The 21809-nt window shown below is 36.0% G+C and overlaps 1 protein-coding gene across 2 annotated transcripts in view; it reads right to left on the bottom strand.

The window, feature by feature from the left end:
• The window catches only part of ARID4A (AT-rich interaction domain 4A), a 60114-nt gene that overhangs the window by 12320 nt on the left and 25985 nt on the right, over positions 1-21809 (bottom strand). The window contains exons 12-21 of one of the 2 annotated variants that reach the window (XM_081048765.1): positions 16538-16610; positions 14187-14281; positions 13939-14036; positions 13178-13409; positions 10415-10665; positions 7758-7955; positions 4455-4539; positions 3427-3628; positions 802-1932; positions 391-495 (exon numbers count right to left, since the gene is read on the bottom strand). In XM_081048765.1, the coding sequence (XP_080904891.1) occupies positions 391-495; positions 802-1932; positions 3427-3628; positions 4455-4539; positions 7758-7955; positions 10415-10665; positions 13178-13409; positions 13939-14036; positions 14187-14281; positions 16538-16610 (2470 nt within the window). The remainder of the gene's footprint in view (positions 1-390; positions 496-801; positions 1933-3426; positions 3629-4454; positions 4540-7757; positions 7956-10414; positions 10666-13177; positions 13410-13938; positions 14037-14186; positions 14282-16537; positions 16611-21809) is intronic. The other variant, XM_081048766.1, reaches the window with a different exon arrangement.

Raw genomic sequence — 21809 nt, 5'->3', positions numbered from 1 at the left:
TTATTTCCTCATGTTTTGAATTGACCATGACACAATTTAGAAACTGGCTTTTCTAGATTAAAGGAAAACAGTCCATTCAGAAATGTAAACTTAACCTGCTGTTACCACCACAACAAATGTTATTTTTCTTTTATTCAAGTTTCCCAAATATCTTCCTAATATTAAATTGCGTTACATAAGAAATACAAATGAAATAAGCATAAAAAATAACCACAGCTATCCCAGTTCTAAATAAAATTGGCAAGCACCTCAGATTAAAAATTAATGGAAAAATGGCTATTTTCAGAACATAATAAACCAACTTTATTTTTAAACTGACACAAATGATTAAGCCACCAAACTGTTGAAAATACTAACACTGTACTAAAATCAGCATTGAAAAACACCAACCTGTTCCATTCTTTTCATTTTTGGCTATAGTACTTGTTCGCTTTGGGGTACGCTTTTGCTTTTTTGCCAATAATCCACAATTTCCATCACTTGGCCTTTTCTGACCTGAAATAGGGGGAAAGAGAATTTGAAAAAAGTCACGAGCAATAATATTTATTCACCTATCTATACAAATTTCTATAAATACATTTTTTTAAAATGTGGGATAGGGAACAGAGGGAGAAAAGAAGGAAGAAGAGAAGAATGGAAAAATGGATGGATGGATGGGTAGATGGATGGAAGGAAGGAAGGCAGGAAGGAAAGAAGGAAAAGGAAAGTAAAGGGGGAACAGATCAAGAGTTCCTAAAACTCTTAATTTATTAATTTGTAGTTTTAATATAAAGGCTAATTTTCTTCCTATAAAGTCCTTACCCTTCTCTCTGCTCTCTCGCTCTTGAACAATTATACTACAGGTACTAGAGGCAACGCTGGCTTCAAACCCATTTGCTGATTCTCTCTCACAGAGACCTTCTTGAGATTCTTCAGCAATACTCTCAACCTCAATGGTTACGTCACTCTCACTTTTTACACTTCGAGATTCATCTTGACTGAGAGTAAGTGGTGAAGCTACTGAAAAGTTGTGCTGTGCTACAGGAGGTAGGGCAGGTGGAACAGAAACAAGAGTGGAAGACTCAGAGCTTTCCACGACTAGGTCCTCAATACCAGTCTTGTCCTTTTCGTCCAAATCATCCAAATCGACTTCGTGGCAAACCAAGGTTTCAGGCCCAATCAGAGGCATTGCGTCCTCTTCTTCTTTTAGTGGAGTATTTACAATTTCTTCAGCTGGACTATCAAATTTTTCACTAGTCAACTCTTGAATGCATTGGTTTGACTCTGCTATTAATGATGGCATTCCTTCATTTTCTATTTCAAAATGTTCAAAATTTAAGTTTTTTACTCCCTCAGATGCAGCACAATCACTGGTCCTTTCTTGAGATATGCTATTTGTCATTTCCAGTCCATTCTCAATTCTTAGTTTTTTCTCTGGTGATTGTCCCAATATTTTCCGTTTCAACTTTTTTTCTTTTGCACATTGGTCAATGTCATCTTCAGTAGCAGAAGAAAAGTTTTTACTGTCTAATGAAGAAAATTCTAGACTGTGTGTTTCCATATGAGATTCATTTCCTGCTTCATCTTGGCTAAAGGACGAAATCTTTATAATTTCTAAAGAAAGATCTTTTGTCTTGCTTCGTCTTCCCTTGCCTTTAGGGGATTTTTCTGCCTCTTTCTTAACTTCTTCTACTTGTTCCACTTTATTTCCAAAAATCTGTACTATCTGTTCATTCTCTCCAACATCTAACTTCAAGGTTTCTAAAGGCTGCATTTGAGTCCTATCGTTTTCCTTTAATATATGTGCAGCAATCTTTGAATTTTCTTCATCTAATTTATCATCATTTAAATTTTCGTTTTTTTCTAGTTCTTCTTTAATATCAGGAGAAAGTTCTTCATTCATCAAATTCTTTTCTAAAAGGTCTTCTGTTTCACTATCAGATGAACAAGAATCTGCAAGAGGAAATATTGTATTAGGAGGGTTTCTATCTTAATTACCAATGTAATTTTGTAACAAAGATTCAAAGACAAATAAAACTCTCAATCATCTACCTTTGAAAACCTACTATATAAATTTCTGATATTAAATAAATCATACATTTGTGCCAAAAATGTGTGTGGGGAGATTTCAAGTTAAACTCCATGTAAAAATACATTACATAGAAAATATTATTTTAATTCTGTAAAAGAGCTATTTTGCAGTTTTCACTAGTATCTATTTAGTCTATGACAATGCTTAGAAAAAGCAAAGGACTAATACTGAGATATGAAGTTATAAAGTGGTTCGATCTGAGATCTACTATAGTAGTTACTGATGAATGTGATGGCCATTTTGTGTCCTTAGAAAGGAATGTGACATTCTACTTAAAATAATTCTGAAAAGAATACATAAACAAAATGGGCAACTGGAATTCTCAAAACTTTAAATACTCTTCTGATTAAGAGACATGAAAGTACAGGCTAGCTACCTTTCTGCAAAAGAAATCATTCTTTAAGTCAGAGAATTTTTAAAATAATAAAGTAGGGTTCTAAGATAATATAGGTGCTGTAAAATATAAAAGTTCTGCCCACATGGTGATCATATTCTAAAGAAGTTCAAAAAGGCAAACTTAAATGTATTTTGTAAATAAAAAGGTATATAATTTTATTTTGTGATTGTACCATATACAGAATTTAGAATTCATTTGTTATCACGTTAAAAAAAGACTCCTTTTATATGTAGTTTAACAAGACTACTATGTATAATTTTGTAGCTTGTACACTGCACTTTGGGACATGCTATCTCACTTTGTGACATCTTGATTTGTGTAGTATGACAACCTTCCAGCAGATGGCAATAAAGAGGAGAAAAAAAATGTCCTTTTCTAATTTGTACACAAGCACCATGTGGACTAATGGCAATCCTGTAGTTCAGAATAGCTTTTTCCTGGAAGGGAGGGAACTTTTTATATCAGGCAACTATTTAACATTTCTTAAATTACATGGAAAAACATACAAAGGTAGAAAAGTGGGAAAAATCATGTAAATGTAAAATTATGTTCATCTACACTCATCACAAAACATGTCTATACCACATCTGTTTGTGCTGTCTTTCAACAACACTATCTCAGCTTAGTTGAAAGACCTTAGGTGACAGCACTGAATTCTAGGAGACACTGGTGCATGCTTTCAAGGACAGCGCAGCATGCAGGAGAAGCATGGCTTGTTAACCCATCCTCTATTCTAAAGTAGAATATTCCTAGAAAAAGTATTCGTAAACTGAAGTAAAACATCATTAAGTTTCAAGTAAAAATGATATACTAAAATAAGCATTTTCTTCAAATTTTGTAGTTTAACTTATATGAGATTAAAAACCTAGATGACTTTCTATGAATCTCTCACACAACTGACGTTTTATTGTTTATATTATTGATTTTTAAAAAATCAGTGATCCTCAAAATTGAGCACCTTCCATTCCATTTGACAGAGGTGAGCTGTCTGGCATATTGCTGCGAGCACTTCTGGTACCTGATTTTCCTTCACTGTTTGGAGTCTTAGACAAACCATACGGCATGTTTGATGAAAGAGTAGATTTTAAAGGAGGTCGTCCCCGTTTTGACTTCTGCCTCTCCTCATCCTTCTTTTCATCCTTTTCACTGTCTTCTTTATTCTGGGTAACAACAACAAAATATATGAGAAGAGCTAATGCCTTATGAAAAATGAACATTCTACTTCTTTAAGGAAAACTGTTAACTTGAAAAGGTTAGATATTTTATATGTTAACTACTACTAGGTGCTTATAGAGAAAATGATTTTCTAACATATTTTGTACCCATATGAATATGCTGTTCTACAATTTGTGACACTGCAACTGTACTGTGAAGGTCAGAACAGGTGCATTAGAATGCTGTACAAACACGCTGCACCCTCCTTGTTCCTTACCATTCCCTGAGGAAGAGGACGGTGTCTACCATAAAATAGACAAAATACCGGGTTGAAAACTGAGCGGGTGGAGGAAGGTACAGCTGGCCAGCAGGTACGTGTTTTAAAATTTATTAACAATATTAGCTTCCAACATTTGAAAGTCAGATTTCACATTTAAAACAATAGAGTTGTCTTGAAAAATCCTAAAATCTGGGAACCCTGACTGCATCCGACGGTAGAGTGGTTAATTCCACCCTCACCAGACGAGGAGCATGTTCTGTTTTGGTCACCATCAGTCCTAGTTACCCTTTGACTATCCTGTCTCTATAGGCATGGTCGTTTGAAACCAGCAGGCCCTACGGGACACTGGTTTTCACCTTTCCTGAAATGATGCGGGAATGCGTTTACAGTTTTTACTTTTGTAGCTTCTGGGTTATACAAGAAAAAAAAAATCACAATTACCTTAAAAGAATCAAGATGATTACAGTGAGGAAACATGATTTATAAAAAAACGTAATATACTATGAATAATTTCTGTGCCTATCATAAAGAATATGAATCTATGAACATACTTTAGCTTTTTTCTTCTGTTTTTTCTTTGGTCCACCTTTGTCCAATGGCCAGATTATCCTGTCAGCCTTCACCCATTCATCATACCTTAAAATAAAGAACATATTAAAAATTCACAATAATTCCTCATTTGAAAAGTATTCACCAAATAAAAACAACAGTAAGATAAACTAAAAAGTGTATCTAGTTTCTAGTGTTGGAAGAAATGCGAAGGGTATCGAGGTTGGTTTGCTGGTAACACGTCAGCCACTGTACCCAGTAAGTGCTATGAATACCAGCTACCAATAGGATGAAGAGGCTTAGAGGGAAAGCTAGGTAAGAAAACTCTAGATTCAAGACTGCTTGAAAAAACTCTGATTCAAGACTTTGTTTTCTACAACTCCCACAGATCTGAGCTTAATGAAATAAGCTTATTCTGTACTGGAATTCATTTTATTGACCAAATCATTCAAAGACAAATCAGGTAAATTCAAACTTGTAATATGATCAGTTCCATATTTATTGATAAAGTCCTTTTCAATCCTCTTTTCCCCACAGAACTCTCTCGAGCCTCTAGTATTTCTATGAAAATTTTATTCTGAACTATGTCACCTCCAAGAATGAAGTTTTTTAGACATATTTCATTTCCTTTATCTAAGTCTCTGTTTAGCTCAAGGTGAAAACTCCTCATTTTCCTCGTACCTTTTTCCAAAATATTGACATCACTTTTGAATATAGACAATATAGTCAGTCCAGGTTACTAATCAGGGGGCAAATAAGAAATTAAATTTCCTAGAACTAAATAGCAGTTATTACATTATGTAAATACATAGGTATTTATAGAGCTCTATCAAAATCTAAAATCTGAACATTTAAGCAAAACAATACAGGCAGTCTTTGCTTTGAACTGCACCATGTTAATGGAAACCATATCCTTATTTTGTAACCCAGTTACCACAGAGCTGTGCAAAGTAAGGACACGGTTTCGATATCCACAAGTTTCAGTTGACATGATACTATGACTACCTATACTCTGGTTTGAAAACTATCTCCTCCTCGATCAACCCTGTATCTTCATTTTACCAGGCTAAGTACCTGCACATTCTTACCTTATTTAGAAATAGTCATTCATTTGGGTATTTACTGAGGGCCTACTAATGTGCCAGACACTGTATGAAGAAGAATGTAGAGAATAACAGAGAAGACAAGGAAGGCCCTTGTTCTCATGCAACTTGCAGCCTGGTGTGAATGATGGACAGTAAAATCAAGTATAGTCTGGTTAATGCAATAAGAGGGTTATATATCTGGTCCAGGGCTAACAAAGAAGGAGTGAATAACTCCAGTTCCACAGGACCCATGAGACAACCAAGAAGCACAGGCCAGATCTGGAGTACACATGGTTGAGACCACAGTGGCCTGGTCACCACAGCATGTCACATAGGTACTTCCAGCATTGATACTGCCAACCAAGGGTAGTCCGAGGATTTCTCAATTAAGAGGCCATGACTCCCCTCACAGTTGCACAAGGTACACTGTTTTAGAAATACAACTAGATTCTCTAGGAACTACCGTGGCTCTCTGTCAATGAGCAGACCAGAGTTCTACCAGCTTTCAGGAGCGTGGAAGGACAGTGAAAAACCATGAACCATGTGAGTAACCAGTTAAGTACTATTTAGGAACTTATCTAGTTAGGAAGAATGTGAACATGTAATAAAATGACTTTTGAGAGGTCATACAGGAAAACATTAAAAAGATGAGAATAGGAAGGGAAAATTCTAGAAAGCAGAACAAAAGAACAGACACATACAGATGGTAAGTAAGAATGGAAGGCTGTGGACTGAACAGAATCTGAAGGAAAAAGACTATAATGTGCTGTGACTGCAAAGATAGTGAGTCAGAGTTGGCAAATGTAGGCCTTTCCCCCTGAACGCAACATGTACATACAACACAACGGTGAGGTAGCCTGAAGAGCTTGTTTCAAGTGTTGACAGAAATGTGAAGGGCACAGGGACTGGTTTCAGGAAAAATTTAAAGGTTTACATGCAACAAACCCATACTCTTACAATCTTTTATATATGATGAACCAAAACTCTTTTAAAATGATGTGAGGTAAAAGAAACCTAACTCTCCCTCACTAAAAAACCACAGTTAACATTTACCTGAGCACTTACTAAGGGCCAGGCATTGTTCTAAGAGCTCTATATGTTCACACAGGTATTACCAGTATTTCTCACAATATCTCTACAAAGTAGGCACTTTATCTTCCCCAACTGAGAGATGAGGAGATTGAGGTATGACAGAGTACACTTCTAGTATGCAGGGAAACGTTGGAGCACTCTGGCTCCAAACAAACAAGGGGAAGCAGAGATACCGAACACACAAGGCTTTCCAAAGCAAAGAGAAAAGTGGTCCCTGACGCTTGGGAACTGACCCAGCACTACCAGCTGGGCCTTGGTGTTGTTACAGAGGTGAGCAGCGAGGTCGTGTTGTTCTGTTGAACACGAACAATTTCACAGAACATCATCATCACCGACAAGTCTGCTATGTGACCATGATGCACCAGGACAGAAACAACACCCCTCCCTAACTGTGTGTAAACACAGAAAAAATAGGAACATTGTCCAAGCCACAAAAATGACCAAACATCCTTTTTCCCTAACTGACTGTGGCTTCTTTACCAATTATAGCATTAATACTGGCCTAGTCTTCTCTCCTTGCAGATAAGATTAAGATAACCAATCACAGAATTAACCCCACTTCTTGACAGCATCCAATCTAGAGCAAAGCCCCATTTCCTTAAACCGTCCCCCAATTCACCTAACAGAAGGTCAGATCTAAGTCCTTCCCAACGTTCTTTTTTTAAAAAATCTATTTTGGAACTATTACAAGGCTTGATTTCTAATAAATTTAACAAACTAACACAGAAGCCCCACTTGCACTGTTCGGAGCTGTGGGCCTGGCAGGATGTGCCCACAGAACCCTGGGCTATGGCAGCTCCTGAAGGCGGTGCCCTGGGCTTTCATTGATTTGTCTAACACCCTCTTACTGAGTCACCTCACAGTTCCCCATGCTGTGTGTCCTCCCTCACTACAAATGAGTGACAAATACAACTTGTTCAACTACAGGTATAATCCAGTACTTTGGCTGGAAGTACTGTCACAGTTAGTAAAACCGTGGGAATGCTGGGAAGTCTTTGAAAAGTAGGATATAAGGTATGCTTTGTAAATACACATATACCATTTGCTTTGGTTCTTCACAACATTAATTTGATCTTTCTGAACCATTGAAAGAAATTTCAATAGTAAGAAAATACATTTCTTGCTTACCTGACATTCCATCCATAGTAATGTACCAAGTATAAAACTTCTCCATCATCAATTTCAGTGCTTTTAATACTGGCTTCATAGATTTTCTGTGTTTTCCCTCGGCCATATTTTACTTTCACTTTGGTTCCTGTCAGGCAGGGTTCCATGTCTTCCTCATCTTCCTCCCCTTCAGAGTCACATTTGCTTTCAGTTTCTTCCCTGCAGTAAAAGTTATAACATTGATAACGGTACTAACAACTTCATGGAGAACAAGCTAATATACGCTAAACGAATCCAACATGTAGAAAAATCACAACCTAAGGATTACCTTAATAGCATGTCAGTGGAGGAGGAGAAGAAGGAGGAGAAGGAGAAGATTTTTATGGACTATTTACTAAGGAATTTATTTATCGTGTAAAGGTACACTGTCCCAAAAGTAAATCCATGCTTCTTAAAGGCCAGTCAATAATCACAGTTAATGATGATGTGGAGTCAAATAAATCACTTTTGATAAAAGAAAGTAAGGACCATATGGGCTAAAAAACAGTGTTTCGAATTCATACTCTAGTGTTAACTTCTATGTGAAAATTATCTACAGATAATTTTTGTAGGAAGTTTGTAACTTCCTACAACTAAATTGTCTTAAATGTGCTTTACTACTACTCTCTGCTCAATTTAGAATGGTACTTAGCAAGACTTCTCTTTGGTGGACAAGATAATGAACAAGGGCTATCTACCTTAGCTTTTAACTAGTTTATATTTTAAAGGTTTCCCCACCCTAACAAAGGAACAACAGATATTTGAGTATCAGGTCAGTTGTTGAAACTGTGGGACAGCACCAGGAGAACAGAGCTTTGCATATCTTGTACTGATTTCTATTTGTTTTTACTCATCTCCCATTAGCTTTTCTTTGTATAAAGGAGATTCACATTGGAAGGTCCAACAATGTTTTTAATATTTTTACAGATAAAACATCCTGTTAACCTTGCAAGGATTCAGAAGAGATCTGCATTGAAGGTCATTCTAGTGTCACAAGAGTTTTAAATGCTTAAGAGGAGGTATTGCGCTCTATAATAATCCGTGAGCATTATTTGGGGGGACCACTAAGGGACATGAAAAAGATTTGATGACCCATTTGCCATGGGAATATTTTCTCTTCGAGGGCACCTTCCAATTATAGTCTGATAGGGTAATTTCAAAACACTGTGAGAGAAACGACTTAAAATAGAAATCTCTATACATAAAAATATCTCCCATTTCCGTGGATTACTGCTACAGAATGGGAATACAAACTATCTTTATCTATATATTCAATTTTTATTTAATAAAAGGGAATATTGTTCTTTATATATAAATGTGAAATTTATCTAAAATATTCATTTTGTTTATGTATCAATCATAAAGGCTTTTTAAAACCACATTTTATACATATCCATTATGTGTTTTATGTATTATATACATATTATAATATACATACTTTGATGATTATTTTTAACAAAACTTCGAACTATACTTAAGCCCACTTTTTAACTGATTCACCTTTGCTTAAATTTATTGTCTAAATATTTGAAATACTACACTCACATGATACTGCAATTATTTCACCCCACTTACCCTAATCCTAATTATATTTCATTACAGAATTTCTTTATTCACTAATCTAATTTACAGGTACTTGTGAAGGATCCTGTACCTATTTATATTGAATCATAAAATTACCTTTCCCACTCACCAGTCATCCCTATTTTTATAAATATTTTCTCGATCGTCAATTTTCAGGTGGATGTCAGCCACTAGTTGGATTCAGCAGACCACTTTTCCCAAATTTTGCTTAACAACTCAAATTTCTAGAAAATTTAGCATCATATAATAATCAAAAAATAACTATGGAGGCAAGCTTATATTACAAGTAAGTGTGTTATGCTGTTGTTGCTGAATTAAAATTCATTTTTTAGTAGTATATAAAAATTAGTAAATCTATTTGACAACACAGAAATGGCCAACTAAACATGGCAGGTATTACTTGGATGTAGCTGGACTGCCTAATCTTTGTTATTTTTAAGTCAATTCAGTCCATACATGTATATAACACGTAGAAAAAAAATACAGTTTTCACTCAACAGCAAACAGGATGGACATTAAAAAGTTGAAATTTATTGGTGTGATGTGGGGCAAGAATGTATTTTTCCAAACAAGAATCAGGGGTGCATGCCACTTAATCTAATACAATAACTTGAAAAAGGAAAATGTCTTAGATAAAGCTAACACACAGAAACATCTGCTAGTACTGTGCACCCATGTGTTTGTTAGCTTTCCCACATTGTACCTTTTTTAAAATGGAATTTTTGCTGTCGCTGTTTCCTCTTGTCCACTTCCTCCATTTTTCTCCAGCTCCCTTCCCTGCTGTCAACTGCAGGACCTTTCTTTTGACTGGGTGACGCAGCCTTCTTTGAGGCCACTGTTTAGGGCACAAGTGCTATTAAAATGGTGCGACCAGTATATTCTCCAATTCCGAAAGGCGATACACATCATCTTCACAATGTGTCTCACCTTCATTAGACAAGAGGAATGGAAGTCTCAATAAGAAAACATTCCCTCAAACCTGAATATCTAAGCAGGAACAGAGAGCTGCTGTACCCCAGGCAGGTGCTTCTGGAGAACAAAATAAGATAATGTACCTCTCTTGGATTTTTTCTTCCTCTTCGTCTGAGTCTTTGTCAGAATCCTCTGGCTTTTTAATTTTCTTCTCCTTTTGCTTTGGTGTATTTTTTCTTCCCAGTAGTAGGTCATTTTCTTTTTTCTCTGCAGTTTCATAGTCATCATCTACATCCTTATTTTCTGTATCATTATCTTTCAATTTGTCTTCTGTTTTCTCTTCTTCCATTTCCTTTTTAATAGAATTTGCATCTCGAGCGATTCTCCTTCGTCCCTAATGGAGGGCATAAAGTCTTTCAAACAGCTATCACTACAAGGAGGAGGACAGAAAATGCATCTTTTTCTTAAACCTTCACAGTAATGACTAGCCTTTCTGGCTTGAGACATGACAGCAATGACCCATCAACTCCTGCATACTTTTCTCTTCCTCTTAAAAGTAAAATAATAACCCATGTAAGTGACTTAATTTTGTCCAGGTCTACTATGATCCTTGGCTACAAACTACTTAAAAAATAAAAAAGTTTTCCTTTTCTTCACTGTTATTTTATCTGACTTTTGGTATTTCTTGACTACAATAAAAGTTTTAAAAGAATTATCTAAACATCAATGATACAAGCTGTTAATAATAATAATAATAATAATAATAATAAACCACCCCCTAAATTATGGACTTTTAAAAGCTCTGTGGTCTCTAATTCTACTGTTTTTAAAAGATAAAATTTACATCATCACTGTATTTCTGTATGACCACATTTTAAAAGGACCGAATTGCATCAGTGCCCCAAAAGTGGGGTGATTTCTTTGAATGAGTATCTGGAGAGCTCCCTGGGCCTGTAGTATATTGCTCCACCCCCGGAAGCTTCTACCCAGCCTCTTGATGCATGATCAACTGACCATGAAACTGGTGAGCCATTTCAGTATCTCCTAAATTCTTCAAGTCAACCTGTACACACTGGCAGAATTCCCCTCTACTTGGAATAAAGTGAGGATGAAAAATAGAGCCAACAATTTAGGGAGCACTAGAGTGCTTTACAATTAATATTTCAGTATAGCAAATGTTTTCTCTAGTTCCAATGTGCTATTTAAGCTTCTAAGGTAGAAAAAAATAAATTTATTTTTCTTATCTCAAAGAACTAAAATGTAAGTTCCCTAAGGGCAGGGACTTTGTCAGATTCACTCTGTATCCTCAGATCTAGACAGTGTCTGGCACGTAGCAGAGGCTCTTTAAATATTAATGTTTGTAAGGTAAATGAATGAAAGCTACTGCTACCTATCAAACTTTAGGTCTATACACCTTTGCCCCAGAAATCCCATTTTTATAAGTTTACCCTCTACATTAAGATAAATTAGGAGCACTTTTTACAAGCACATTTATTAGAGCACTTTCTGTAGTAGTAAAAAATTAGAGAGGAAATCTTGAGGAAGGTAAATTTATGTTACATCCATACTATGCAGGACTCTGCAGATGTTTTACGTAAAATGAGGCAAGTCTTGATGTAATGACAAGGAAGTACGAGTATGTCCACAATACATACAATGGGATTACTCTGACTTATACATGAATGGACCTTGAATTTCATTCACTGAGTGAAATCAGTCAGTCACAAAAGGACAAATACTGTATGATTCCACTTATATGAGGTACCTAGTGTAGTCATATTCATAACGACATAAAGTAGAGTGGGGGTTGCCAGACACTAGGGGAGAGAGGAATGTGGAGTTATTTATTATGGGTACACTTTCAGTTTTGCAACATGAAAAGTGTTCTGGAGATGGATGGAGGTGATGGTTGCACAACAATGTGAATGTACTTAATGACACTAACTTGTAAACTTAAAGTTGGTAAAGATGATAAATTTTATGTTACGTGTATTTATCACAATTTTTAGAAATTAAAAAAAGAAACAAACCAATGTGGATGTTTCATAAAATTCAGAGTGGACAGTTTTTAAAAAATGGTTTCTGAGCAAATAAAAGAGAAGGTGATTTCATCTCCTCTTTCACTAAATATGATTTCAATGAAAAATAAGATGTATTACAGTAACTGAATTTCTTTGATAGTGTGATAAATTTTTTCTCCTAAAATCTGATTGATCCTATTCTGTAGACATCGTTTGACAATGATTAAAATAGTGGATGACGATTTCTGACTTACATACTAAGGGAGAGGAAGAATTAAAAGATAAAACCAGTGTGCACCTGACGAAAAAATAAGGCAGAACATGAAAAGAACTGTCACAAGAGCTGTACAGTGTAGAGTAACAGAGAAAGAACAAAATCCCAGCTAGGTGCAAGCGCAGGTGTAAGAGAAGATTCACCCATGCAACAAGTATTTAGTAGGTCCTTACTATGTGTGGGGCACTATTATAGATGTCTGGATCTGTCAATGAACAGAACAAACAATAATCCCTGGCCTCGGGAAGTATGATTCTAGTGCACAGTGGAGTAAAAGCAACAATAAATAATAAACAGATAAATACGTAAATACAGATGAAAAAAGCATGTTAGAGGGAATGCAAAGAGAATATTTGAGACTGACCCCAGATGAGAGTGATTTGAACAGATATAAACAGAAAACAACAGGAGGAATGGTTTTTCAGGTAGAAGACATAATATGTGATATATTTAGAGAAGGGTAGCTAGGCAAGCTTGGCTGAATCATAACTAAATACTGGAAACTAAACTATGTTATCTGGAGTATTTTAGTGTACATCTGAAAATGTCCATAATAAAAAACTTTAAATGATGCTTAAAATAGACCAGTTAAACTAGTATTAACTACTTACCCTTGGAGATTTTAATTCTATTTCTTCTCTTTCACTTTCACTGTTTGAATCAATATTTTCCTCAGGTTCACTCTTCACTTCTACTAAAGGCATTTCTTGGTCTAGTTTGAGAGCCTCTTCCATTGATTCTTCTAAGTCTTTTTTTTCTTCTTTTACTTTTGGTTCATGGTGGTGAACAGTTCTGAACTGAATATTTGCAGAACGGCAGTACTCCTCAAAACCATAGAGATACCTAAACAAAGATTTATTTCTTTTTAAGTAAATCTCAGTCTTTACATTTAACTTAAATACTATATTATCAAACACACGTATTTTCAAAAAGTAACACTCTAGGCTTTCTTTTCTTAAAGTACATTTTATATGTTACTAATTTCTTGGTGTTTTATACAGGATTATAAACAATTATACTGATCATAAAATTTCTTCCAGAAAAATCTGAGCTTGTGATAACTGGACATAGCTATCAGTTTTGATCTGAAGGTTGTTCACGCAGCTCCCGAACATGTATTGTCATTTCAGACTATAAACACTGCCTGCATTCCTTATTTTGAAAAGGAAATTAGGAAAACATGAAAAATGGTTTATAGCAGATTGGTGCTCTGCAGTAACTTTCAGTCACAGGTATCTAGTAACCTAAATTATTTTATACACTTTTCCTAACATTAATATTCTTTGATTGATGTGTTCTTATTTAATTGTTAACAAATGGAAAATATTCCCTGTAAATATGTATTCTTTATTGAATAAACTATACTACTTACTTTCTATAAGCAGTTTTTACATTGTAGGAAGCAGCTGAATTCAAAATAGGAATGCCAAGGTCCATATAAATTTGCTTCCATACAGCACCACTATCAATCTGGAAAAATTAAGTTTTTGTTAACATTTGCAAAGGGAAATAAATCTTTACACTAATACTCTATGTTCATTAAGAACACGTGCTTATTATCTAAAGCACATATAACAGTGAAATATTAGATGATTTAACTTTTCATTCCACCCTACTTACATTGTCACATCCACCTTGATGATAAACCAGTCTATAGAGTTTGAAGAGATTGAGATCTTTATAGCCCAAAACAGGAGGTTTGTTGATTGGAGTACCTATTTTTAATATCAGAGGGTAGAAATGGAATGTTTATTCAGATGGAAATACTAAGTTTTAAAAAGCTATCAATTTCTCATTTCCCAAATTTCATTCATCAGTAGCATATATTTAAAGAACTTTAAATTATGTAAGAAAAGACAAAATATTCTTTATAGTGTATTCTGGTGGTCTTTACATAAACTTCCACAACTAATAAAATCATTAACTATTCTCTAACTACCACTGAATTGGGTAAAACTAAATTAAACCTTGGGACTACAAGGTGTAGCCAACAATATTGCTGGTTCAAATAGCCTGGGCAAAAACACATCTGAGGTCTGACAATTAAGTTCACGAACTCATCCTAGAAAAAGTGCTCATACCTCATTGCTGAATATCACTATGGTCACCTTCGAAGTACTCCAGCGCCTAGTCCACCCTTCAAAGCAATTTTGGAACTCTTTTTTCTGGAATGGCCATCAGAGCTGTCATCGTATTACCCTTGATGTCCTGAATGTCATCAAAATGTCTTCCTTTCAATATTTGCTTTGTCTTCAGGGATAGAAAGAAGTCACTGGGGGCCAGATTAGGTGAGTAGGGAGGCTGTCCCAACACAGTTATTTGTTCACTGGCTAAAAACTCCCTCACAGACAGTGCTGTGTGAGCTGCTGGTGCATTGTCATGATACAAGAGCCATGAATTATTGGCAAAAAGTTTAGGTTGTTTTCGTCCAACTTTTTTGCGCAGACTTTTCAGCACTTCCAAATAGTAAAGTTGGTTAAATTTGTCCAGTTGGTACAAATTCATAATGAATAATCCCTCTGATATCAAAAAAGATTAGCAACATCGTTTTGACTCTTGATTTGTGCTGATGGAGCTTTTTTGTTTGTGGCGAATTGGCTGACTTCCATTGTGCACTTTGATGCACAATGATCGTATTGGTACACCCATGTTTCATCATCAGTGATAACACAGTCCAAACATCGTCTTGCCTCTCCAAAGGTCTTGGCAAACTTCGATTCTCCTTTGCTTTTGTTCATTGGTGAGCTCCTTTGGGACCATTTTTGCACACATCTTTCTCATGCCAAGATTTTTAATTAAGATTTTCCGAACTGTTTCTCTATCGATGTTTACTTAGTCTGCTATGCTTCTCCCACTCAGCTGATAATTTTGACGCACAAGTCAACAAATTTTTGCAATGTTTTCATCAGTTCTGCTGATTACTGGCCGCCCTGACTTCTCTGTATCGGTGACGCATTCTCTCCCCTCAGAAAAACGTGTAATTCATTTGTACACTGCTGTTTTCTTCATGGCATTACCCCCATAAACTTGGACTAACATGTCCCTGATTTCACTTCCACTCTTGTCGAGTTTAACAAGATATTTAATGTTTGTCCGTTGCTCTAAGTCAAGCTCAGACATTCTCGCAATGACACACAAAACCACACAACAATAATGAACGTCACTTGGCAAGACACCGCCACACATCGACACGAACACGGCTGTGAGACACTGATATACCAAGGTTATGAAGCCTTACTGAGCTGTTTGGACAGTGCTGCCAATGTAAGCGCATGGTGACAAGTTTGTGAACTTAATTGTCATATCTTGTACAATGGAAAGGGTGCATTTTTAAAGCTATGGTTCCATTCTCACTGCTTAACGCAAATGTTAAGACTGTTAGCAAAAATCTAAAGGATGATTTCTGAAGGCCACAGACTGTTTAGGACCAAATTAGCTGAGGATTTTCCAGGACTAATGTAATGTCAAGAAGTATGATGATTTATAAAGCTTCTACTTCTTCTAACTTCCAAACAGAAATCCTTTTTATTTAGGTAGGGACTGATCTGCTATTATGTTTGATCTCCTATCTCCTTTGTTGAGACCATGGATCAGGCCAGTTTACTTGCCATAGAGACAGCGTTAGTAATGAATAAGTATGCAGAGTAACATTGTAATTGTTCACTTTGTATTACTGAAATATTATTATAGTAAGTTTTGGCTTACTATAAGTCCCTATACTATAAGGCTTACTATAAGTCCCAAGAAGACTAGATTTAACTATACAAAAACTATTTTAGCATACGTTTTTACTCAAATAGAATATTAATATTTGTTTTTATTCTAAGTACTGAATAACTGTTAGCTGTAACTGATTCTCAGGCTTTACTTTAAATCCAAATCCATATACCCATGATTCTAACAAAAATAATGCATAAACCAAAAATCTAAAACTGTAATTAAAACTACTTTTAATTAATTAATAAAAATACCTCTGTCTTCCATAAACTTATAAAGCTGTTGGAGGAAGTTGTCCCTCTCTTCAGGATCAAGTTCTTCCTCAGGCTGTAAAGGTAAAATATACAAATACATAGAAAATGAATAGGATGAGATATATTGTCTTTTTCTGTTTTGTGAACTCAATGTAAGGGGATAAAGTTTTAATGAAGTTGGAAAATAATGAATTTTCTCAAAATCCTACAAAGCCAGATTTAAAGTCTCATTATGATAGAGTTGATTTAATGCAACTGTCAAGATATGCAATCTCTACCCTTCACCCCAATTATCACTCTAACCCTACTCTTGAGTATTACCATAAAGACTAATAAGATTAGCCATGAGGAAAAGGTTCAGGAATGGGTATTTTCACTTCACTTGGTATTTATTTAAAAATCCATTAAAATACCATGTGGCCTGTACAATTATATTGATAGATGAGCACAATAATTAAAATGTATTTATTATTAGAAATAATGCACATATTAACATTAAAATATTCTTATTATTGAATGAGTATAAACCAGAGGCTGCAAGGTCACATGGCAAAAATGTTTTTGTTTGGATAGCACAATATTTAAAAAAAGTTAAATATATTTAAATGAGTCATATAAATTCTATTTTGTCCCAGATCCAAACAGCCATCTCTTCTATCACACTAGCCTGCTTTTCTCATTTGCCTGGTGTCTGTAGTTCACATTGAGAACCCAGAAAATAAGACAATTAAAATGACTTCTTAGGGAAGGAAACTAGATACATAAATACTAATTTGGTTGGGGGGGGGTTAACTAACGGAAACATTCATGTAAAAACAATTATTCCTACAAATACCTATTTGTTACTTTTTACTAATTATATAAACCTAAAGATTTCTTCTCATAAAGCCAAAGGTTTTGGCTGTCATCAAACAAATGGGTCGTGGGTTTTAATATAATATTCGCTTTTCTGATAGATTACTTATAAACTAACATTTGGGAAAATTCGTATTTGAAGTTTAGAGATACTATAGAGAAACAAAACACTAATACGTTTCTTCCACATAAATTACCATAATTTAATTTCAGAGTACTATTCTATGTTCCAAAAGAAGAATTCAGATTTTGGCCTTTCAAAGCCATATTCAAAGCAAAGGCAACTGTCAGGAAATACAGTGTTCACAGTCCAGAGTTCAATAGACCATTTTAAATTCTGTATCCTTTAAGAATATTAATTGTTAATAATATACCCACAATCAACAAACATGTAGTTGATTAGAATATATAATAATTTAAAAAAACAGGAGGCAATCAAGGGAAAGGGAGTAAGATCTTTTAGTACATTCATTCAGATGGTTTGTAACACTGGGGTACTTTCAGTTTTACCAAATATAAAGAAACTTTAGTCAAAGTTGCACAAAGCCTCAAAAATTAGCAATTTACAAAGTTAACAGGGGTCATTACTAAACGCTCGAATCAAGAGATGGCCGTTTTTAATATAATATTGTATGTCAACTGTAACTGAAAAAGATTGCTTTTAAAAACATTTATACAAAACAAATAAGATGGCCATTTCTTCTTCATGTGAGTTAAACATTTTACTTTTGCAACATTATTAAAACAACTGCTAGTGGGTTAATGCAAGTAAAAAAGTAATCCAATAGTCCAAGAGTCATTTCAGATGTTAATTTTAAGGACTTTTTTGGTAGGGGGAGAAAAAAACCAAAAACATCTTATGCCCCATATTCTTTCCTCAGACTAACCACTCATTTCCAGTATTTATGATCACACAGAATTCAAGTAAGATCATTATATGCAGTATATGTAAAAAGTAATTTTTTAAAAAGGCACTGATTTGAAATCAAAGTTTCTTCCAAAACAAGAAAATAATAACATCAATTGAAGATTAGATATTTATTAAGGTTGTACCAAACACCTGACAAATTCTTAGTGATTTAGAATATAGTTCTATAGATAAAAGTTGGTGGTTTAAATATATTTGATTTAAACGTCAGTGGATATCCAAGAGAATACTAAGTTCCATGAAAAACCATGGCCATAAGATTTTAAGTTTAGGTGCAGTTATCAGGTTTAAAAACAGATACAAATGAATAAAGAATGATACTGGATAAAACAAATGCCTGCTTGAGAGGAAATTTACTTTCCACAAAAACGAAAGAAAAACAGATGAGCCTATATACAAAGTCTTAAATTTACCTGATGATCTTTGCAAAATTAAAATGGTTTAATTCTTACAATAAGCAATTCTTCACAATCTTTTTTTGAAAAGAGCTGTGTTGTTAGTTACCTTGGCGTAAAACTGCATATGCTAGAAAAGGCCTCCAACTAGAAGAATCTGGCTTTCTGGCTTTTGTAAGGGAGCTCCTATTTGCTATCCCAGTGTACTTTCTCTGTTCATGGTTAACTTCATACCTACAGCGCCCCTCTCCAGGGTAACAGCCAGAAGATGTTGCATCCCTCAGGGGTTGAGTGGGACAGGGTTGTAATAAGAAGTAGAGAGTCCATTAGATAGCTGATGAGCCTTCTTCCCTTTATTTAGTCAATCATGAGAAGAGTAATTATGAAGGGAAATAGCAGGGAAAGGGGTTAAGGAATAGAAGAGGCATGAACTGATCATTTCAAGAAATGTACAGTTTTAGTTAGCATCAGTGTATATACGATGGCGTATTACAAACAGATGTGTATATTACTAGATTATGAATTTATTGACTTTGGAAACTACATCTTTAAATTCAGTTCAAACATCAACTGATGGCTACGAGTCAGGGACCATGCACAAGTACTTTGATTAAACAAGCAGATATGGTGCCTTCTACTTTTGCCCCTCTGAGTTTGGCAGGGGGTGTCAAAATGTAAAGGCAATTCGACACAACGTGGTTAGTGTTGTAAAATATGTAAAAGAATAAAGAAGGGGATGAATCGTTCTGCTGGGTATAGAGTGATGGTGGGAACATCAGGGAAAGCCTCCAGATGTGAAGCGTGGACAGGCCAGGAACTAGAGCAAACGGCACACACATGAAGCTGGCAAAGCAGGTTGTGTTAGGAAAGGGCTTTGTGATACTACAGAACCGGAACTGGACACTCCAGGTAGGTAGATGTGAGGTTTGAGAGAGGTAAAGAAGAATTAGATCAGATGTTTTAAAAGTCCTCTGCCCGGAATGAGTTTGATGGGTTGGAAGGGAAAGGGAAGTTATTACAACAGCCCACAAGGAGAAGAACCAATGCCTGAGTTAGCCTTGCCACCTCATGATGGAAAGATGACCTCTCCCCCGAAAAGGAAGAGGGGAGAGAGAATGCCGAGGTATTTTTTGAGTTTAGGTCAAGGTTATGTTACCCATGTTTGTGGTCCTCAAAGTTCCAACACATTGTAAATGCTCAATAAGTCCTATGAGGTTAGAAACATGTCTATTTTACTCACAATTTTATCACCAATGACTGGCATTTACCATAGACACTCTATTATTATGTGAATGAAAATGACTTCTGTGAAAATGAACTGAGGAGATTTTCTTCAATTTTCCTCATTCACTGAGTTTCAGGGCCAACATTAATGATTGTATAAATGCAGTAAGAGTCAGAGAAAAGAGAAAAAATGAGTATGGTTCAGAATGTCCTTAAGCCACAGGTGGCTATGGCACAATCGTTTGCTAGCATTCACCTCATTCCTTTCCTAAATACACAGGGTGCCAAAAGAATGTGTACACATTTTAAGAAAAGAAAAAACTGTATTAAAATTATAATAATATATACTGATAACCAAAGACGAATACAAATCATGTATATACATTTTTTGGCACCCCTGGCACATTAATCAGAAAATCAGATTATTCAGTCAGAAATGGCACAAATTGGGGCCGGCCCTGTGGCTCAGGGGGTTAGAGTTCCATGCTCCTAACTCCAAAGGCTGCCGGTTCGATACCCACATGGGCCAGTGGGCTCTCACACAAGGTTGCCCGTTCAACTCCTCGTCAGGCTCCACCCCCTGCAACTAAGATTGAACACGGCACCTTGAGGTGAGCTGCCCCCCAGATGGCTCAGTTGGTTGGAGTGCGGGCTCTCAACCACAAGGTTGCCAGTTCAATTCCTCGAGTCCTGCAAGGGATGGTGGGCAGAGCCCCCTGCAACTAAGATTGAACATGGCACCTGGAGCTGAGCTGCCGCTGAGTTGGTTGGAGTGTGTCCTCTCAACAACAAGGTTGCCGGTTCAATTCCTCGACTCCCGCAAGGGATGGTGGGCTGCGCCCCCTGCAACTAGAAACGGCAACTGGACCTGGAGCTGAGCTGTGCCCTCCACAACTAAGATTGAAAGGACAACAACTTGACTTGGAAAAAAGGCCTGGAAGCACACACTGTTCCCCAATAAAGTCCTGTTCCCCTTCCCCAATAAAATCTTTAAAAAAAAAAAAAAAAAGAAAAATGGTACGAATTCTAGTGAAGAATGGACTTGCTGCATTTTACTGGGATGGGAGATGAATATATTGTCATTTGTCTTTTAAATAATACCTTGCTTTTGCTGAGCTATTAACTTATTTAGCCAGCAACTCTACTTTCCAGCACACAAGTTAGGAAGGTGAACAGAAAGTGTCCAAATGTATGTGAATAAAAGATGACGCATATACACAAAGCCCCTCAGGCCCATGTCACTTATACACAGTTCTAATGAGTTGGTTGGGAAGAGTTGGTTTCTTAGCACACAACAGATTAGAGCCACAAAGACTGACATTTTGAAAGCAGGGGTGTAACTGAACTTGATCTTTGTGGTTTCCCTGTACTGTGTTTTGCATGTAAAGGTACACATCTCTTGCTGATGGATTTCGCAGCTCTCTCTCAAATGCCTCAGGTACCCTTAATAACTTATTAAACTACACACTCCCCTCCCCCTTTATTTTTGTATTCCAGTACACCATGCTTATTTTTCAATCCCAAAATACTGTTTTGTGAATTAATGTTAATTTGGACAGCAGCAGATTTGTTCACCCTTCATGCTACTGCCCACAGCCTCTCCTCCAGTCCTCTTTATTGGCTCCCCTTCTTACCCACCCCGGGAACTTCATCACACGTTCTCTCAACTCCTCCATTCTTACAATCCCTTGATCTCTCATCCCCCACTACTCCAAAAATAGAAGCTGAGCTTGGAGTCTTACGAAGTGGGCAGATTCCTCTGCTGGGAGAGGGGTTATTAAGACAGCGCCCTGAAAGCTCCACTCTGGGGAGCTAAGTACTTTAAGAAGTACATCAGAAGTAGCAGCTCTGAAGGCACCTTGGGCTGGAA

Source organism: Rhinolophus hipposideros, assembly GCF_964194185.1.
Source record: "Rhinolophus hipposideros genome assembly, chromosome: 5".
Taxonomy (NCBI): domain Eukaryota; kingdom Metazoa; phylum Chordata; class Mammalia; order Chiroptera; family Rhinolophidae; genus Rhinolophus; species Rhinolophus hipposideros.
Note: the sequence above shows the minus strand (reverse complement) of the source record. Positions and strands in the feature narration are given on the sequence as shown.